We start from the raw sequence: 15,781 nt of genomic DNA, 5'->3' as shown, positions 1-15,781 counted from the left end.
CAGNGGTCAGAGAGAGAGGGAGTCACAGACTCTGAAACAGGCTCCAGGCTCTGAGCTGGCTGTCAGCACAGAGCCCGACGCGGGGCCCGAACCCACGAACCGCGAGATCATGACCTAAGCGAAAGTCGGACGCTTAACCGACTAAGCCACCCAGGCGCCCTGGTCTCATAAGATCTCACCACTAAGGGGAAAGCTGGGTGAAGGGTACACAGGGGACTCTGCACTATTTTTGCAACTCCCTGGGAGTCCTACGACTTCAAAATGAAAAGTTTTAATTTAAAAAAAGGAGTCAAGGGGCGCCTGGCTGGCTCAGTTGGTAGAGCATGTGACTCTTGATTTCAGGGATTTAAGTTCTAGCCCCACATGGGGTGTAGACATTTAAAAAATAAATGAAATGAAATAAAATGAAAAATGAAATGAAATAAAATAGGTTTAAAAGAATTAAAAATAATTTATAGACAAAATGTGGAAAGAACCTGAATGTCCATCAACAGATGAAGGGATAAATAAAATTTGGTATATCAACAGAATGAAACAATATTTGGCAGTATAAAAATATGAAGTACCAATACATGCCTCAACATGGATGAACCTTGAAAACATTATGGTAAGTAAAAAAAAAAAAAAAAAAAAAAAAAATCAGACACAAGACTGATATATTGTACGACTCCATTTATACGAAGTATCCAGAATAGGTAAGTTCAGAGAGACAGAAAATAAACTAGGAGCAGGGGAGAAAGAGGTGCAACTGCTAAATTAAGTATGGGGTTTATTTGGGGGAGGGTGGTGCAAATGTTCTGGAATTAATAACTGTGATGGTTGTACAACTTTGTGAACATACTAAAAACCAGCAAATTATATACTTTGAAAGATAAACCTTATGGTATGCAAATTATGTATCAATGAAAAAGTTACATGCTTGGGGCACCTGGGTGGCCCAGTTGTTAAGTTTCTCACTTTATTTCAGCTGAGGTCATGATCTCAGGGCTGGGGAGTTCAAGCCTCACGTTGGGCTCTGTACTGACAGTGCTATGCTGACAGTGCAGAGCCTGCTTGAGATTCTCTCTCTCTCTCCCCCCCTTTCTGTGCACCCCTACCCCTCAAAAATAAACATTTAAAAAAAAGTTACATGCAAGGGGAAAAAAAAATAAAGATCCTTAAAAAACTTTATACATACATTCATGCCCCAAAGCAACATTATCCCAAGCCATGTGATTTAGCTAATGCCTGAGATTCATGACCGAATGACACTACATTCCTTCCCTGCTCCGTTACTCACAAAGCAGCACAATTCATACTTCGCAAACTAAACTCACTGAACAATCTGACGAGATTAAAATTTTTACTCAGCTAAGTAGAGAAATCTTAATGGTATTCCTGACAACTACAAATTCCAGTGTACTAAAAAGTAGCCGACAGGAACTGGCTCAATTCATAAACGCTCACAGAACTGAACTGAATGAAAATGAAATGAAAAGCCAGCTTGCATATACAGGGAGATAATAACAAAAGTAGATCATATTACAGTAAGCCAAGCCAATACTGCACATAAATCAGGTCTGCTAATCATTATATTTATACAGTTTAAAATTATACCTATTACTCCTTTTCTTCCTCAGGAGATAATCAAAAATCAAAAACACTGGGCATCAGGAGACACGAATTGTGGTCCAAACTCAGCTAAGTGTAGGACGTTCACTGTCAGGGCCTACCATAACACGAGGACTTCTGAGACCAGCAGTCTCCTGAAGTCCCTGCCACCACCGGTCTCCAGTGCCACTTCTACCACCTTGAACCAGGTCACTTGGTTTCCCACCTGGATAGAAGGTCAGCTCCCAGTTTCTGCTTCTCCCCCACCCCTAACACTCCAAACTAATAGCCAGTGCTTTTTTTTTTTTTTTAAAAAAACAGGAACCAGATCCTGTCACTCCCATCTGGAAGCCTCTCCATAGCCTACAAGGTAAGGCCCCACCCACTCTCATTCACCCCTCAGTCACCATCTTCTTCCGTGGCACTCCAGTCACCCTGACCCCTTGGGTTCCTCCAACATTCCTAGCCCATTCCTGCCCAAGACTCTGCCATACTCCCATTTCCTCCTCCTCATTCCACTCTCTGTTCAAATGTCACCTCCTCAGAGAGCGAGGTGTGGATTCTAGTCCGTGGATACCTGTATTCAACTTACCAACGGGGCATGATACTTATTCATCTGTAAAATGGTAATTAATAACAGCGCCCAGTGGTGTCACAAGGAATAAAAGACACCTAAAGCTAGCTATCTGCACAGTGCCTGGCACAGTGTTCAAATGTCATCTACCACTATTACTTAAGGCACCCATCTAATTTTTGTCCCTGTCTCTTAGCACTATCAGTAATTGTAATCTTGATTTGTCATCTTCTTTGGGGTTCTCTTCCAACATCTATTGGAGTAACCTTCAGGAGGAGCTTTCTCTTGTTCAAAGTTCTACCACCATCTCCAAGGAAAGGCATACAAATAAATACTTGCTGAAAACATGAGTGAATAAATCATATCAAGCATTACTTTAAAATAATGTCCTAATTCAAACAATTAGGCAAAAAAAAAACCCCACAGCATTTCATTAATCAGTTATATAATTGGGCCGATCTCCTCTTGTTAATTACCTTGCTGACCAACCAATTCACTTAGCCATTGCCTAGGGTTTCTTCCCTCAAATCTTATCACATCAATACAAGGGACAATGGAAGACAATGGAAGATTAATCTGTGAGAATAACAATTGAATACTGTGGCTCCCAGCAATAGCACTGCTAGGAATTTACCCAAGGGATATAGGAGTGCTGATGCATAGGGGCACATGTACCCCAATGTTCACAGCAGCACTCGCAACAATAGCCAAAACACAGAAAGAGCCTAAGTGTCCATCAACGGATGAATGGATCAAGAAGATGTGGTTTATCTATATGATGGAATACTACATGGCAATGAGAAAGAATGAAATTTGGCCTTTTTTAGCAACTTGTTTTGATTTTGAGGGTGTTATGCTGAGTGAAATAAGTCAGGTATATAAGGACAGCTACCATATGTTTGCACGTATAGAAGGATTAGAAGGAACTTAACAGAGGACCATGGGGGAGAAGGGGAAAAATAGTTGGGGAGAGGGAGGGAGGCAAACCATGAGAGACTCTTGAATGCTGAGAACAAACTGAGGGCGATGGGGTGGGGGAGAGGGGAAGAAGGAGGGCATGGAGGAGGGCACTTGTGGGGAAGAGCACTGGGTGTTACATGGAAACCAACTTGACAATAAACTATTTAAAACAAAAGAATACTATGGCTATACACTAACTCTTTATAAACATACCACATAAATCCAAACTGAAGCACACCAAAAAAGGCTCTTGGCCATTAGGAAAGTCATACCCTGAAATACGTAAGTATGAAACACACGATGACTTAACTAAAACTGCTTTTATACATGTGTGCCCACACATAACATACATGTTACATATATGTATACACAGAGAGCCATTCCCAAAACTGGGGACATGATTTTTTTCAATTCCTTTCTACGTTTCTAAACATAATGCACTCTGCGTTAATAAATGCTTTAAACTTGTTTTTAAAACCCAATAGTCAATCAAGATCCTAAATATTACAGTTCTCCTTACTCATAGGCTAATCTTCTGTCGTTCCATGGAAATCCCAAATTAAGGCCTTGACTTGAAAGCGAGCATTACTTTTTTAAACCATCTCAAAATTACCGTATTCACCCCGTTTTAATCTTAAGAATCTAATATCCGATTTTGACCCTCCAGTTTCTCAAGTCCTTAGTAAGTACTTTTCCTGTCACTCGAGTAGCTTTGTTTTCTACGAAAGGCATTATTATATCGAGATCCACGTTTTGAGAAACCCTGAAAATACTTTTCAAGTTCTATTCCATCTTGAGTGAACAAAAACCGTGTTGCTGATATGCCAACCACCGCGTTCGAGCGCCCCAGGCAGTTTTCACAGATGCCCCCAAAGGGTATGAAATTCACTAGGCTGGCGGTAAGGGGAAAAGCCTAAGAATGCTGCGGGGTAGTCCCCCCAAGGAAACAAAAACAAGGAATGTGTTGTTCAAGAAAGATCACGGTGTACCATTCCCTACAGGAGGACCAAAAATACCACAGAGCATTGCTTGCTCAAAAGGAAGAGTGAAGCCACAAATCTAGAAGGAGTAAAGATGTGGAATGCTGGCAGGTTCTTAAGACTAAGAAGAGGGAAGGCGCGACGCGGCGGCGCTCTGCGGTCTCGGAGCAGCTCTCCAGGAAAGGCTCTTCTTGGGACGCCGGCCGCTCCCACTCCGGTCCGCGGCCAGGCTGGAGGTGGCCGGCGGCTGGCACGTTTGAAATACCACCACCCTATTCATCAACGCCCCGGCACAATGAGGGCCGGGGGGCCGCGCCCGGGACCGGCCGCGCACACGCCCACTGGCCCCCGCGCAGCCTGCGACCCGGGCGCAGCCGCCGCGAAGCGAAGTGACGCTCGGCCCGAGCAGAAAAGTTTCGAATAAAAAAACCCGAGCGCCGAAACGCACAGGTCTCGGAGCTGAGCTCGCGCCAGGAACACGCCCCAGGCAAACCACTTGACAACCAGCTCGGGTTTTCGGCAGAAAAGGCCGAGAGGCGGGGGCCGGGGAGGAAGAGAAGGCCACATAGACACACACACGCGCGCGCGCGCGCACACACACACACTCACTTTCTCGCACACTCGACTCCTCTTCCTCCTGGGCCCCAGCGTCCAGGTGCGAGCCACGCAGCACACTCACGCCCGCACACGGCGCGGCAGGGCCAGGGAGGCGGACGCCAGCGCCCCTCCCGGGAAGCGCCCGCGACCCCCGGGCCAGCGCGGCGCGCAGAAAGGGTGCGCACGCTCGCCGCCCTCCCCACCCCACCCCACCCCACCCCACCCCGCCCACGGCCGCGGCCGCGCCGGGCCCGGGGGTCTGGAGATGCTCGGCGGACCGGCCGCGGGCTCGCACGCGCCCCTCCCCCGCCCGCCCGCCCCTCCCCCCGAGCCGCCCGCGGGGCGCGCAGGAGGCGAGCGCCGGCGTCCCGGGGGGATCAGCCCGCCGGCCCGGGGGGGATCCGGGCAACTTTCCCCTCCGTGGTCGCAGGCAGCCCTCGACCGTACGGGGGCAGGGGCCCCGGGTCTAGCGCGGCGTGGACTCACTTTTTCGGATGTTTCTCTCTTTTCGGCCTCCGCTTTCGGGCCTGAATGGCCAGCACTGGGGAAAGAGAAGACACACATTAACGGTCGGGCCGGCCGGCCTGCGGGGCCGCGTGGCGGGGAGGAGGGGACGCCGCGGGCCACTCACCTTTCCGGGAGCTCATCCCGACGCGGCGGAAGGGGGGGCGGGGGGCTTCGCGGCGGCGGCGGCGACGCGGGAGCCGAGCCGAGCCGAGCCGGGCTGCAGCCTCCACTCGCTCCGCCAGCCGGGAGGAGGCGGGAACCGCGCCTGCGCCGCCGCCGCAGCCGCCGCTCCCGCGGGGGGCCCAGCGAGACCCGCCCCCGGCCGGCCCCGCCCCCGCCCCGCCCCCACCCTCCCGGTGGGGTCGGGACCCCCGCGCCGAGCCCTCCTGCGCGCCCCGCACCCACCCGCCTACCCCACCTGTGCAGAAGTGACCCCCCGCGACCACCGCCACTCCCGCCCACGGCGTCCCCCACCCCAGCCTGCGGCCCGGGCCTCCGCCTCTTAACGCCCCCGCTGCCGGCCCAGGCCTCCCGCCTCTCTCCGGCACCCGGCCTGCGCGACCCTCCCTCTCCAGCCACAGCCTCGTCCCTACGCACCCCGGCCGGTCGCGCCACCCGCCTCTCCATGCGCCCTTCCTTGGCCGCTGCCTCCGCGGGTCTCACACCACCTCTCTTCGCGCGGCCTCTTCTCCCCCTTTGCACCTCTACATCCTTGCATCCCCATGAGCGCCGCTTCCTCCTCTCCGGCGGGTGTGGAAAGGGCAGAGGACCAAGAACGGGGAGACCTGGGTCCTTCACCAGCTGTGTGACCTTGGAGAAGTCATCTTATCTCTCACCTTTACTTAGCCCCCCCCAGGATTGTTTGAGTTTAATGAGGGAAAGGATGCAAATTGCATGGAAAGTAGGACGAAGTTTTTGCACTTGAATTAAAGCCCAGCTCAGTCAACACCAAGTGTGTAACAATTTAACACAACAATCCCACCAAGTAGTTATTGTCTATATCTTACAGTGAGGAGACTGACTCCTAAAGAAGTTGAACAGTTTGCCCAGCGATGATTCAGATGTAGGCCTAGCTGAGTGCAAAGACTTTCCAAAGTACTATTAGGGGGCTCTCATGCTCCTTAATAAAGATGGGACTCAAGCTGATAGCAGGACAGAATGGTAACCAGGGCTCCTTTGTTTAAATAACTATAATGTTTTGGAAAAGTATGCGTCCCGACCATTTACTCTTTCTGTTGGTCCAACTGTACTTTTAACTCATCAAAGGAGCTAGTCTTATTCTGAAGATGCTAAACCCAACAGAACCGGAAGCACTGCTTAGACACGACGAACCTTTTACTTCCTCAACTTTTTTTTAAGTTTTTACTTTAATCACGTGGTGCTCATCACCACAAGTGCCCCTCTTAATCTCCATCATCTATTTCGTCCATTCTGCTAACCATCAGTTTGTCCTCCGTAGATAAGTACTTTCTCAACTTTTATTTCCGAAACTATCAACCCTACAGAAAAGAGAAAAATATAATGAACACCCATATTAAGCCATATTCACTAATTTTTTTAATGTTTTTTATTTATTTCTGAGAGAGAGAGAAAGAGAGAGAGAAGCATGAGCAGGGGAGGGCCAGAGAAAGGGAGACGCAGAATCTGAAGCGGGCTCCAGGCTCTGAGCTAGCTGTCAGCACAGAGCCCAATGTAGGGCTTGAACCCAAGAACCATGAGATCACAACCTGAGTCAAAGTCAGATGCTTAACAGACTGAGCCACCCAGGCGCCCCCATATTCACTAACTTTTTAACACTTCATCACATTTGCTTTTCTTGTATGTGTGCATGTGTAGTTTTCTTTGTTTTGCTTTTGCCGAATCACTCAAGTTTTTGCAGAGAATGTTACCCTCTACCCTTGGTATTTCAGTATTTATTAAGAACAAAGATATTTTACATAAATGAAATTCCATGATCTTAAGAAGAAAATGTAATATTAATATAATGCTACTATCTGTAATATACAGAGGCCATATTCAAATTTTCAAAATGTCCCTTTTAGCTGACTTTTTTCCAATACAGGATACAATCAAGAATCATGCACTACATTTAATTGTCATGTCTTTTTAAACTCCTTTAGTCTAGAATAATCACTGGTTTTTGTTTTGGGGTGTTTTTTTTTTTCATTTATAGCATTGCCTTTTTTTGAAGAATCCAATTCTACTGTTCTGAAGAATGTTTCTCTGTTTCTACTCTGTTCCCTATTAGATTCGAATGAAATAAATTTGTCAGCTACACTATATGGATGATATCCTGTCCATCCTCAGTATGTTGGAGCAGGAGGGAAATGATGTCAGTTTGTTCCATTATTAGTGATGTTACATTGAATCATCTTTCTATGGTAAAGATACCTTCTTTCTTTTGTACTTAGAAAAGCAGTCTATGGGGGCACCTGGGTGGCTCAGTCAGTTGAGTATCCGTCTTGATTTTGGCTCAGGTCATGATCCTAGGATCCTAGGGTCAAGCCCCATGTCAGGCTCTGTGTTGAGCATGGAGCCTGCTTGGATTTATTCTCTCTCTCCCCCATGCCCCCTCTGCCCTTCTCAAAAATAAATAAAAAATAAAAGTAGTCTATATAAAAAATGGGTGAAGGACTTGAATATACGTTTCTCCAAAGATATACAAATGGCCAACAAGTACATGAAAAGATGCTCAACAACATTAGAGAAACGCAAAGCAAACCCACAAAAAGATACCACTTCACACATACTAAAATGGCCATATTCCTTTTTTAAATGGCACACAAATGGGGCACCTGGGTGGCTCAGTCGGTTAAGCGTACGACTTCAGCTCAGGTCATGGTCTCATGGTTTGTGGGTTTGAGCCCTGTGTCAGGCTCTGTGCCAACATCTCAGAGCCTGGAACCTGCTTCAAATTCTGTGTCTGTCTCTCTGTCTGTCCCTCCCCTCACTCATGCTTGCTCTCTCTCTCTCTCTCAAAAATAAACATTAAAAAATTTTTTTTAAATAAATGGCACATAAATGTTGGCAAAGATAATAGAGATCCTAGAACGCTTGTACCTTGCTGGCAGGAATGTAAAAGGGTGCAATCATTGTGGAACACCGTCCCATAGACCCTCAAAAAGCTAAACAGAATTATCAGCACTTCTACCCCCAGGGAGTAGACATCCAAAATAAACTGGTACTCCAATCCTTGTACACAAACATAGGTGGCAGTACTAATCACAGGAGCCAAAAGGTTAGAAACAATCCAAATACCCATCAATATATAAATGGATAAACCAATTGTGTTTCAGACATATAATGAAATATTTTTCAGCCCATTAAAAGAATGAAGAAAAAGACAGAAAGAATGAAAAAGAATGATATATGCTACAATGTGGATGAACCTTAAAACATTATGCCAAGTGAAAGAAGTCAGACACAAAAGGTCTGCTTTTTATTGTATGGTGCCATTTATATGAAACATCCAGCATAAGCAAATCCACAGAATCCAGATTGATAGTGGCTAGTGGCAGGGTGGAGGAGGGGAAATGAGGAGCAACCAGCTATATGGGTACAAGGTTTTCTTTTGCGGTGATGAAAATGTTTTAGAGCTAAAAAGAAGTGAATGGTACAATTACAATATTGTAAATGTACGATATGCCACCGAATTGTACACTCTAAAATTGTTAATATGGGGGCACCTGGGTGGCTCAGTCAGTTAAGCATCCAATGTCAGCTCAGGTCATGATCTCATAGTTTGTGGGATCGAGCCCTGCATTGAGGTCTGTGCAGACAGCTAGGTCAGATCCTGGAGCCTGCTTCAGATTCTGTGTCTCCCTCTCTCTCTCTGCCCCTCCCCCACTCATGTTCTGTCTCTCTCTCTCTCTCTCACTCTCAAAAATAAACATTTAAAAACATTTTTAATTAAAAAATAAAATTGTTAACTTCATGCTATGTGAATTTCATCTCAATTAAAAAAAAATTCTGGAGCACCTGGATGGTTCAGTTGGTTGAGCGTCCGACTTCAGCTCAGGTCATGATGTCACAGATTTGTGGGTTTGAGCCTTGCTTTGGGCTCTGTGCTGACAGCTTGGAATCTGCTTCAGATCCCGTGTCTCCCTCTCTCTTTCTACCCCTCCCTTACTTGTGCATGCACACACACTCTCTCTCAAATTTTAAAAAACATTTTAAAAATTCTGTAAGGGTAGTACTTTGAGACTGAGTGTCCTTCCTCAAGAATCTTTCACATTGTGGGGGTGCCTGGGTGGCTTAGTCAGTTAAGTGTCCGACTTTCGCTTAGGTCATGATCTCGCGGTTCGTGGGTTCAAGCCCCGCGTCGGGCTCTGTGCTGACTGCCAGCTCAGAGCCTGGAGCCTATTTCGGAGTCTGTGTCTCCCTCTCTCTCTGACCCTCCCCTGCTCACGCTGTCTCTCTCTCTCTCTCTTAGAAATAAATAAAAATATATATATATATAAAAAAAAAAAGAATCTTTCACACTGTGGGTTAGTGTCCATTGCTGATGCTTGCCTGGATCAATTATTATCACAGTGGTGGTAGCATATCGGTATTATAATTCTATCATTTCACCTGTTTCATCTGTATTAATTAGGTGACAGTCTTCTCTAAGGAAGACCTTTCATTTCTCCTGCCACTCCTTTGTTCTGTTTTCAGCTTGTTTTCTTTTGTTTTGGTATCAATGTTGACAGTAATTACTGTCACTTTGATTTTTGATCTTGAATTGTTCCATATTTGACCACAAAAGACACTTCCAACTTGCAGTGCCCTTTGGACATGTCTCCATCAGTTTTTGAGCTCCTCTTCTGGCATGTTCCAGGAAACCTTATCCTTACTCTAACCTGTCCTCAGAAACAGCAAGTGTCCAGTCTTAGCTCCTTTTAGAAGGTGATTAGAAGCTTTTAAGCCCAAGAAATGTGAGTTTGAAACCAGTTTCTTTTATTATTTTTAACAGCTTTATTGGGATATAATTCACATACGATACAAGTCACCCACTTAAAGGGCAAAATTCAATAGTTATTAGTACATTCACCTGGTTGTGCTGCTATTGCTACCACAATCTAACTTTAAAACATTTTTGTCACCCTGGGGTGCCTGGGTGGCTCAGTCGGTTGGGTATCCGACTTCAGTTCAGGTCATGATCTCACAGTTTGTGGGTTCGAGCCCCACGTCGGGCTCTGTGCTGACAGCTAGCTCAGAGCCTGGAGGCTGTTTCAGATTCTGTGTCTCCCTCTCTCTCTGACCCTCCCCTGCTCACGCTGTCTCTCTCTCTCAGAAATTTAAAAAAAAAATTTTTTTGTCACCCCTAAAAGAAACGCCACATTCATTAGTAGTCACTCCCCGCTTCCCTCAACCTTCCCTGCCCCAGCCCTGGACAGCCACTAATCTCCTTTCTGTCCCTATAGACTTGCCTGTTCCAAACAGATCATATAAATGAAATCATATGATATGTGTCCTTTTGTGACTGGCTTTTTTCACTTAGATCAATATTGAAACCAATTTCTGCTACTTAATTTCTGTGTTAACCTTGGACAAGCTACTAAATTACAACATCTGGAAAATGGTAATCATATTAATACCAATCCTCCTAGGTCAATATGATAATCAAATAACATAAGTGACTATTCAGTACATGGTAATTATCATTAACATTAGATGGGAGGCACATACCCAATCTCTTTGCTAGATCTTTTGCATTCACTTGTTCAACAAATAATTACCAAATACCTATTACATAGCATTGTTCTAGGTACTGAGTCCACAGCAGTGAAGTAAGCAAACAAAACTCTCCCTGCCCGGACGGAGCTCACATTCTCTTGCCAGAAGCAGAAAATAAACAAAATAAATATGTGAATTATATACTGTGATTACTATATGGCAATACTATTTACGAAAAAAACCCTGAAAAACAAAAAAACACCAACCTTTTGAGACTTAAGAAAAGTCTCACTAAGAAGACAACCGTGAAAGACCTCAAGATGATCTTGTCAATGTTTTTACTTCTATAAATTAGGAGAGAAGTATATTTGCCACCTAGAGTATTTGTGAATTGCTTTGAACTTATTGAATTAAAATACACCAACCTAATTATCAATAAACAATTTTACACATACTATTTCAGGTGCTTACAAAAAGTGATAGATTATAAGCCTCGTCTCTGCAAATTTAAAAATGGAACATTTTGAGGCACGTGGCTGGTGCAGTAGGTACAGATCATGTGACAGTCTCAGGGTCGGTATCAAGTTTAAGCCCCACCATGACTGTGGAGCCTACTGAAAAAAATTAAAACAACTAAAAATTTATTTGAATGCATCATCATTTCAAATGACATTTTAAAGGAAATCAGGGGCACTTGGGTGGCTCAGTCCATTGAGCATCCGACTTTGATTTTGGCTCACATCATGATCCAAGGGTCATGGGATGGAGCCCCACATCAGGCTCCATGCCTAAGATTCTCTCTCACTCCCTCTGCCCCTCTCCCCTGCTCACTCTCTCTCCCAAAAGTACAAAAATTTTAATTTAAAAATAAACAATTTTAAAAGGAAAAAAAGAAACTAAGAAACTATAAGTTTTTGTATACTTCCTTTTAGTTTTTATTCTTTTTTTAAATTTTTAAAAATGTTTATTTATTTTTGAGAGAGAGAGACAGAGCACAAGCAGGGGAGGGGCAGAGAGAGAGGGAGACAGAATCTGAAGCAGGCTCCAGGCTCTGAGCTGTTAGTACAGCTGACATGGGGCTCAAACTCACCAACTGTGAGAGCATGACCTGAGTCAAAGTTGGATGCTTAACTGATTGAGCCACCCTGGCACCCCACTTTTTTGGGGGTAAGCTTTACACCTAAAGTGGGGCTCAAACTCACAATCTGGAGAGTATAAATTTAATTATTTTATTCTACCATTATTTATTGCTAATAAATCTAACCATGACAATATTATAATTAAGAAGGGGAAGGATTAGAACTGGATATATTTTAGGGGTGCCTGGGTGGGTCAGTCAGTTGAGCAACCAATTCTTAATTTCCACTAAGGTCATGATCCCAGGGTCATTGGATGAGACCCCACATCCAGTGCTGCGCTGAATGGGGGCCCTACTTAAGATTCTCCTTCTCTCTATGGAGCACCTGGGTGGCTCAGTCAGTTAAGCATCTGACTTCAACTCAGGTCAGGATCTCAGTTCATGGCCCTGCATCAGGCTCTGTGCTGATAGCTCAGAGCCTGGAACCTGCTTCAGATTCTGTGTCTTCCTCTCTTTGCCCCTCCCTTGCTCACGCTCCGTCTCTCTCTCTCTCTCTCTCTCAAAAGAAACATTTATTGGGGCACCTGGGTGGCTTAGTCAGTTAAGCGTCCGACTTTCGCTTAGGTCATGATCTCGTGGTTCGTGGGTTCGAGCCCCACGTCGGGCTCTGTGCTGACTGCCAGCTCAAAGCCTGGAGGCTGTTTCAGAGTCTGTGACCCCCTCTCTCTCTGACCCTCCCCTGCTCATGCTGTCTCTCTCTGTCTTAGAAATAAAACATAAAAAACAAAAGAAACATTTATATTTTAATTTAAGAAAAGATTCTTCCTCTCCCTCTCTCTGGCTGTGCCCTTCTTGCTTGTGTACATACACACACACACACACGCTCTCTTTCTCTCTTTCTCAAAGAGAAAAAAAGGGGTAAAAAAAAGAACTGGATATATTTTGTTCTCTGTGGTGTCCAAAAGAAGTGAAAAGGAAAGTACATATGCATTTTTCTCCAGCCTAGCACAACAGAATTCAAGATGAACATATCATATTAATTTTTACTAAATATAAGAGAAAATTACAGAATGCTGTAAACCCAATTACACACTAATGTTTCTAAGTAGAGCTACTAAATCATACTGTATCTTAGGAGATATATTTAGTATGTCATAGAATTGGAAACAGACTTGAGAGCTCATATAATCCACCTTCGTTCAGGCCTTCAGTGGATGAGAACCTAGCCTCCAAAGGCTCGCCAATGCTTTTACGTTTCTAGGAAAGTTTCCTTATATCTCATTTCTACTTTCTAGTATGAAGCTTAAGCCTGTCTCTTATTATTTCATTACAGCATATTTCTCAGTGACATTAGTGCCATTAAAGCAGCAGTCTCACCCAGAAGTTAGTGCCCAGAGTAATAGAGCCAGACTGGCATGATTCAAACCCTAGTTTTATCATTCACCATCTCGGTAACCCTGGGCAAGTTTCTCATGTTCTCTGTGCCTTAGTTTCCTGATCTGAAAAATGGGGATAATATATTAACTACCTTATATATCTGGTGTGAGAATTTAATGAGTTATTTCACACAAAATGCTTAGAGAAGGATCTAATTGTTCAGTGAGTATTAGCTGTACTTATATATATGCACATTAAGACATGCATTGCTAATCTATTGCTGCATGACAGATTTCTCTCAAATTTAGTAACTAAAAACAACAAACGTTTATTATCTCACGATTTCTGTGGTCCAGGACTTAGGGAGCAGTTTGGCTGGAGAGTGAAGTTGTCACTGGAGGCTGCTGTCATCTGGAGGCTGGAGGAAGGCTGAGAGATCTGTTACCAGGATGGCTCACTCACATGGCTGTTAGCAAGAGGCCTCAAATCCTCACTGGCTGTTTCAGGGAGGCCTCACTTCCTCCACCTGATCTTTCCATAGGGCTGGCTTGAGTGTCTGACTTCCCCCGGAGAGCAAGGAAGAAACTTGACTGCCTTTTGTGACCTACCCTCATAAGTCACAATCCATCATTTTCACCACATTCTATTCATGAGATGTAAGTACAGCACATGCCTCAGAGGAGGGGCAGGAAAGTACTTCTTGAAAGGAAGCCAGACTGTGTGGACATATTCTTTAAACCACCATCAGGGGTCATTCCTTCTTTCTTTTACTGCCTCTGATTTGCAAGTGAGAATCCTTACAGACCTCTCATTTGGCCATTGTATGAACAGTAGACATCAAAGAGAATTTTCAGTCCAACACTCGACTAAAGAAAAGGGAAAGTTGACTAGATTCTCTAGAGAACATCATCAATAGTAATAAATCTGTCATAAATAAAATGCCTACTGTATATAAGACTTACATAAGTCAGTTAAAAATGATTCTTGAAGATTTGTCCAAGGCTATATTAGTAGGGATTTAGAATATTGACCAATATGACTGAGCATCTTGGTAGCTCAGTCAGTTAAGCATCTGACTCTTGATTTCAGCTCAGGTCACGATTTCACAGATAATGAGACTGAGCCCCATGCAGCACTCTCTCTCTACCCATCCCCTGCTCACGCTCTCTCTCAAAATAAAAAAACATAAAAAAAAATAATATTGACCAATATGCCAGCACATATATAAACAGATTTAATGGTCTGGCCGTAATAAACTATGCTGAGCTCTCCCACCGTGGGCTCCATTCCTGTCAAGAATTTGGACGTGAATACAGCCGTTATGAATACTTGTTTGTCGAATACATGAACTCTCTGACTGTAAGAATTTTGTTTTCCATTTTATTGTAATTTTATTTAAAAATCCAATATAAAATCTAATGTAAAAACAAACTGAACATGATTTTTCTTTTTTATATATATATTTTTTAAATGTTTTATTTATTTCTAGGAGAGAGAGAGAGAGAGAGACAGCATGAACAGGGGAGGGTCAGAGAGAGAGGGAGTCACAGACTGAAACAGGCTCCAGGCTCTGAGCTGGCAGTCAGCACAGAGCCCGTCGCGGGGCCCAAACCCACAAACTGCGAGATCATGACCTAAGCGAAAGTCGGACGCTTAACCGACTAAGCCACCCAAGCGCCCCTTGGATACTAGACCTTTATCTGATATGTCATTTGCAACTATCTTTTCCCATTTCATCCGTTGCCTATTAGTTTTATGTATTGTTTCCTTTGCCGTGCAGAAGCTTTTTCTCTTGATGAGGTCCCAATAGTTCATTTTTGCTCTTGATTCCCTTGCCTTTGGAGATGTGTCAAGTAAGAAATTGCTGCGGTTGAGGTCAAGGAAGTTGTTTCCCACTTTCACCTCTAGGGTTTTGATGATTTCCTGTCTCATGTTCAGGTCCTTGATCCATTTTGAGTTTATTTTTTGTGTGTGGTGTGAAAAAATGATCTAGTTTCATTCTTCTGCATGTTGCTGTCCAGTTCTTCCAGCACCATCTGTTAAAGACGCTGTCTTTTTCCCATTGGATACCCTTTCCCGCTTTGTCAAAGATTAGTTGGCCATACATTTGTGGGTCCAATTCTGAGTTCTCTATTCTATTCCACTGGTTTATGTGTCTGTTTGTGTGCCAATACCNTTAACCAACCAAGCCATTCAGGTGCCCCAAAAATAAAATCTTAAAAAAAAAAAAAAAAAAAAAACAGCCTGATAGTCTTCGTGATTGTAGTATTAACTGTATGTGTTTTTTTTTAACTTTTTATTATTGCATTTATATACATGTAGAAACACACATAAATCACAAGAGTATAATAATCACAGGTGTTTACCTGTGTCACTTGGATGGCTCAGGGGCTAACCCTGAGACTTCGGCTTAGGTGATGACCTTGTGGTTGGTGAGTTTGAGCCCCGCATTGAGCTCTC

General features: G+C 44.3%; 1 protein-coding gene across 7 annotated transcripts in view; it reads right to left on the bottom strand.

The window, feature by feature from the left end:
• The window catches only part of SRPK2 (SRSF protein kinase 2), a 255,049-nt gene extending 241,168 nt beyond the window's left edge, over positions 1-13,881 (bottom strand). Inside the window, exons 1-2 of one of the 7 annotated variants that reach the window (XR_005531341.1) lie at positions 5,333-5,375; positions 5,188-5,242 (exon numbers count right to left, since the gene is read on the bottom strand). Coding sequence is in view for 3 of the 7 variants with exons in the window: in XM_039249805.1 (XP_039105736.1) it covers positions 5,188-5,242; positions 5,333-5,348 (71 nt within the window). In the remaining 4 variants the exon portion in view is untranslated. Of the gene's footprint in view, positions 1-5,187; positions 5,243-5,332; positions 5,376-13,661 lie in introns of those variants that run through there. The other 6 variants (XR_005531342.1, XM_039249801.1, XM_039249805.1 and 3 more) reach the window with 6 other exon arrangements.
• Positions 13,882-15,781: the final 1,900 nt, after the last annotated feature.

This window comes from Hyaena hyaena, unplaced genomic scaffold, assembly GCF_003009895.1.
Source record: "Hyaena hyaena isolate Hyena2069 unplaced genomic scaffold, ASM300989v1 scaffold_347, whole genome shotgun sequence".
Lineage (NCBI taxonomy): Eukaryota > Metazoa > Chordata > Mammalia > Carnivora > Hyaenidae > Hyaena > Hyaena hyaena.
Note: the sequence above shows the minus strand (reverse complement) of the source record. Positions and strands in the feature narration are given on the sequence as shown.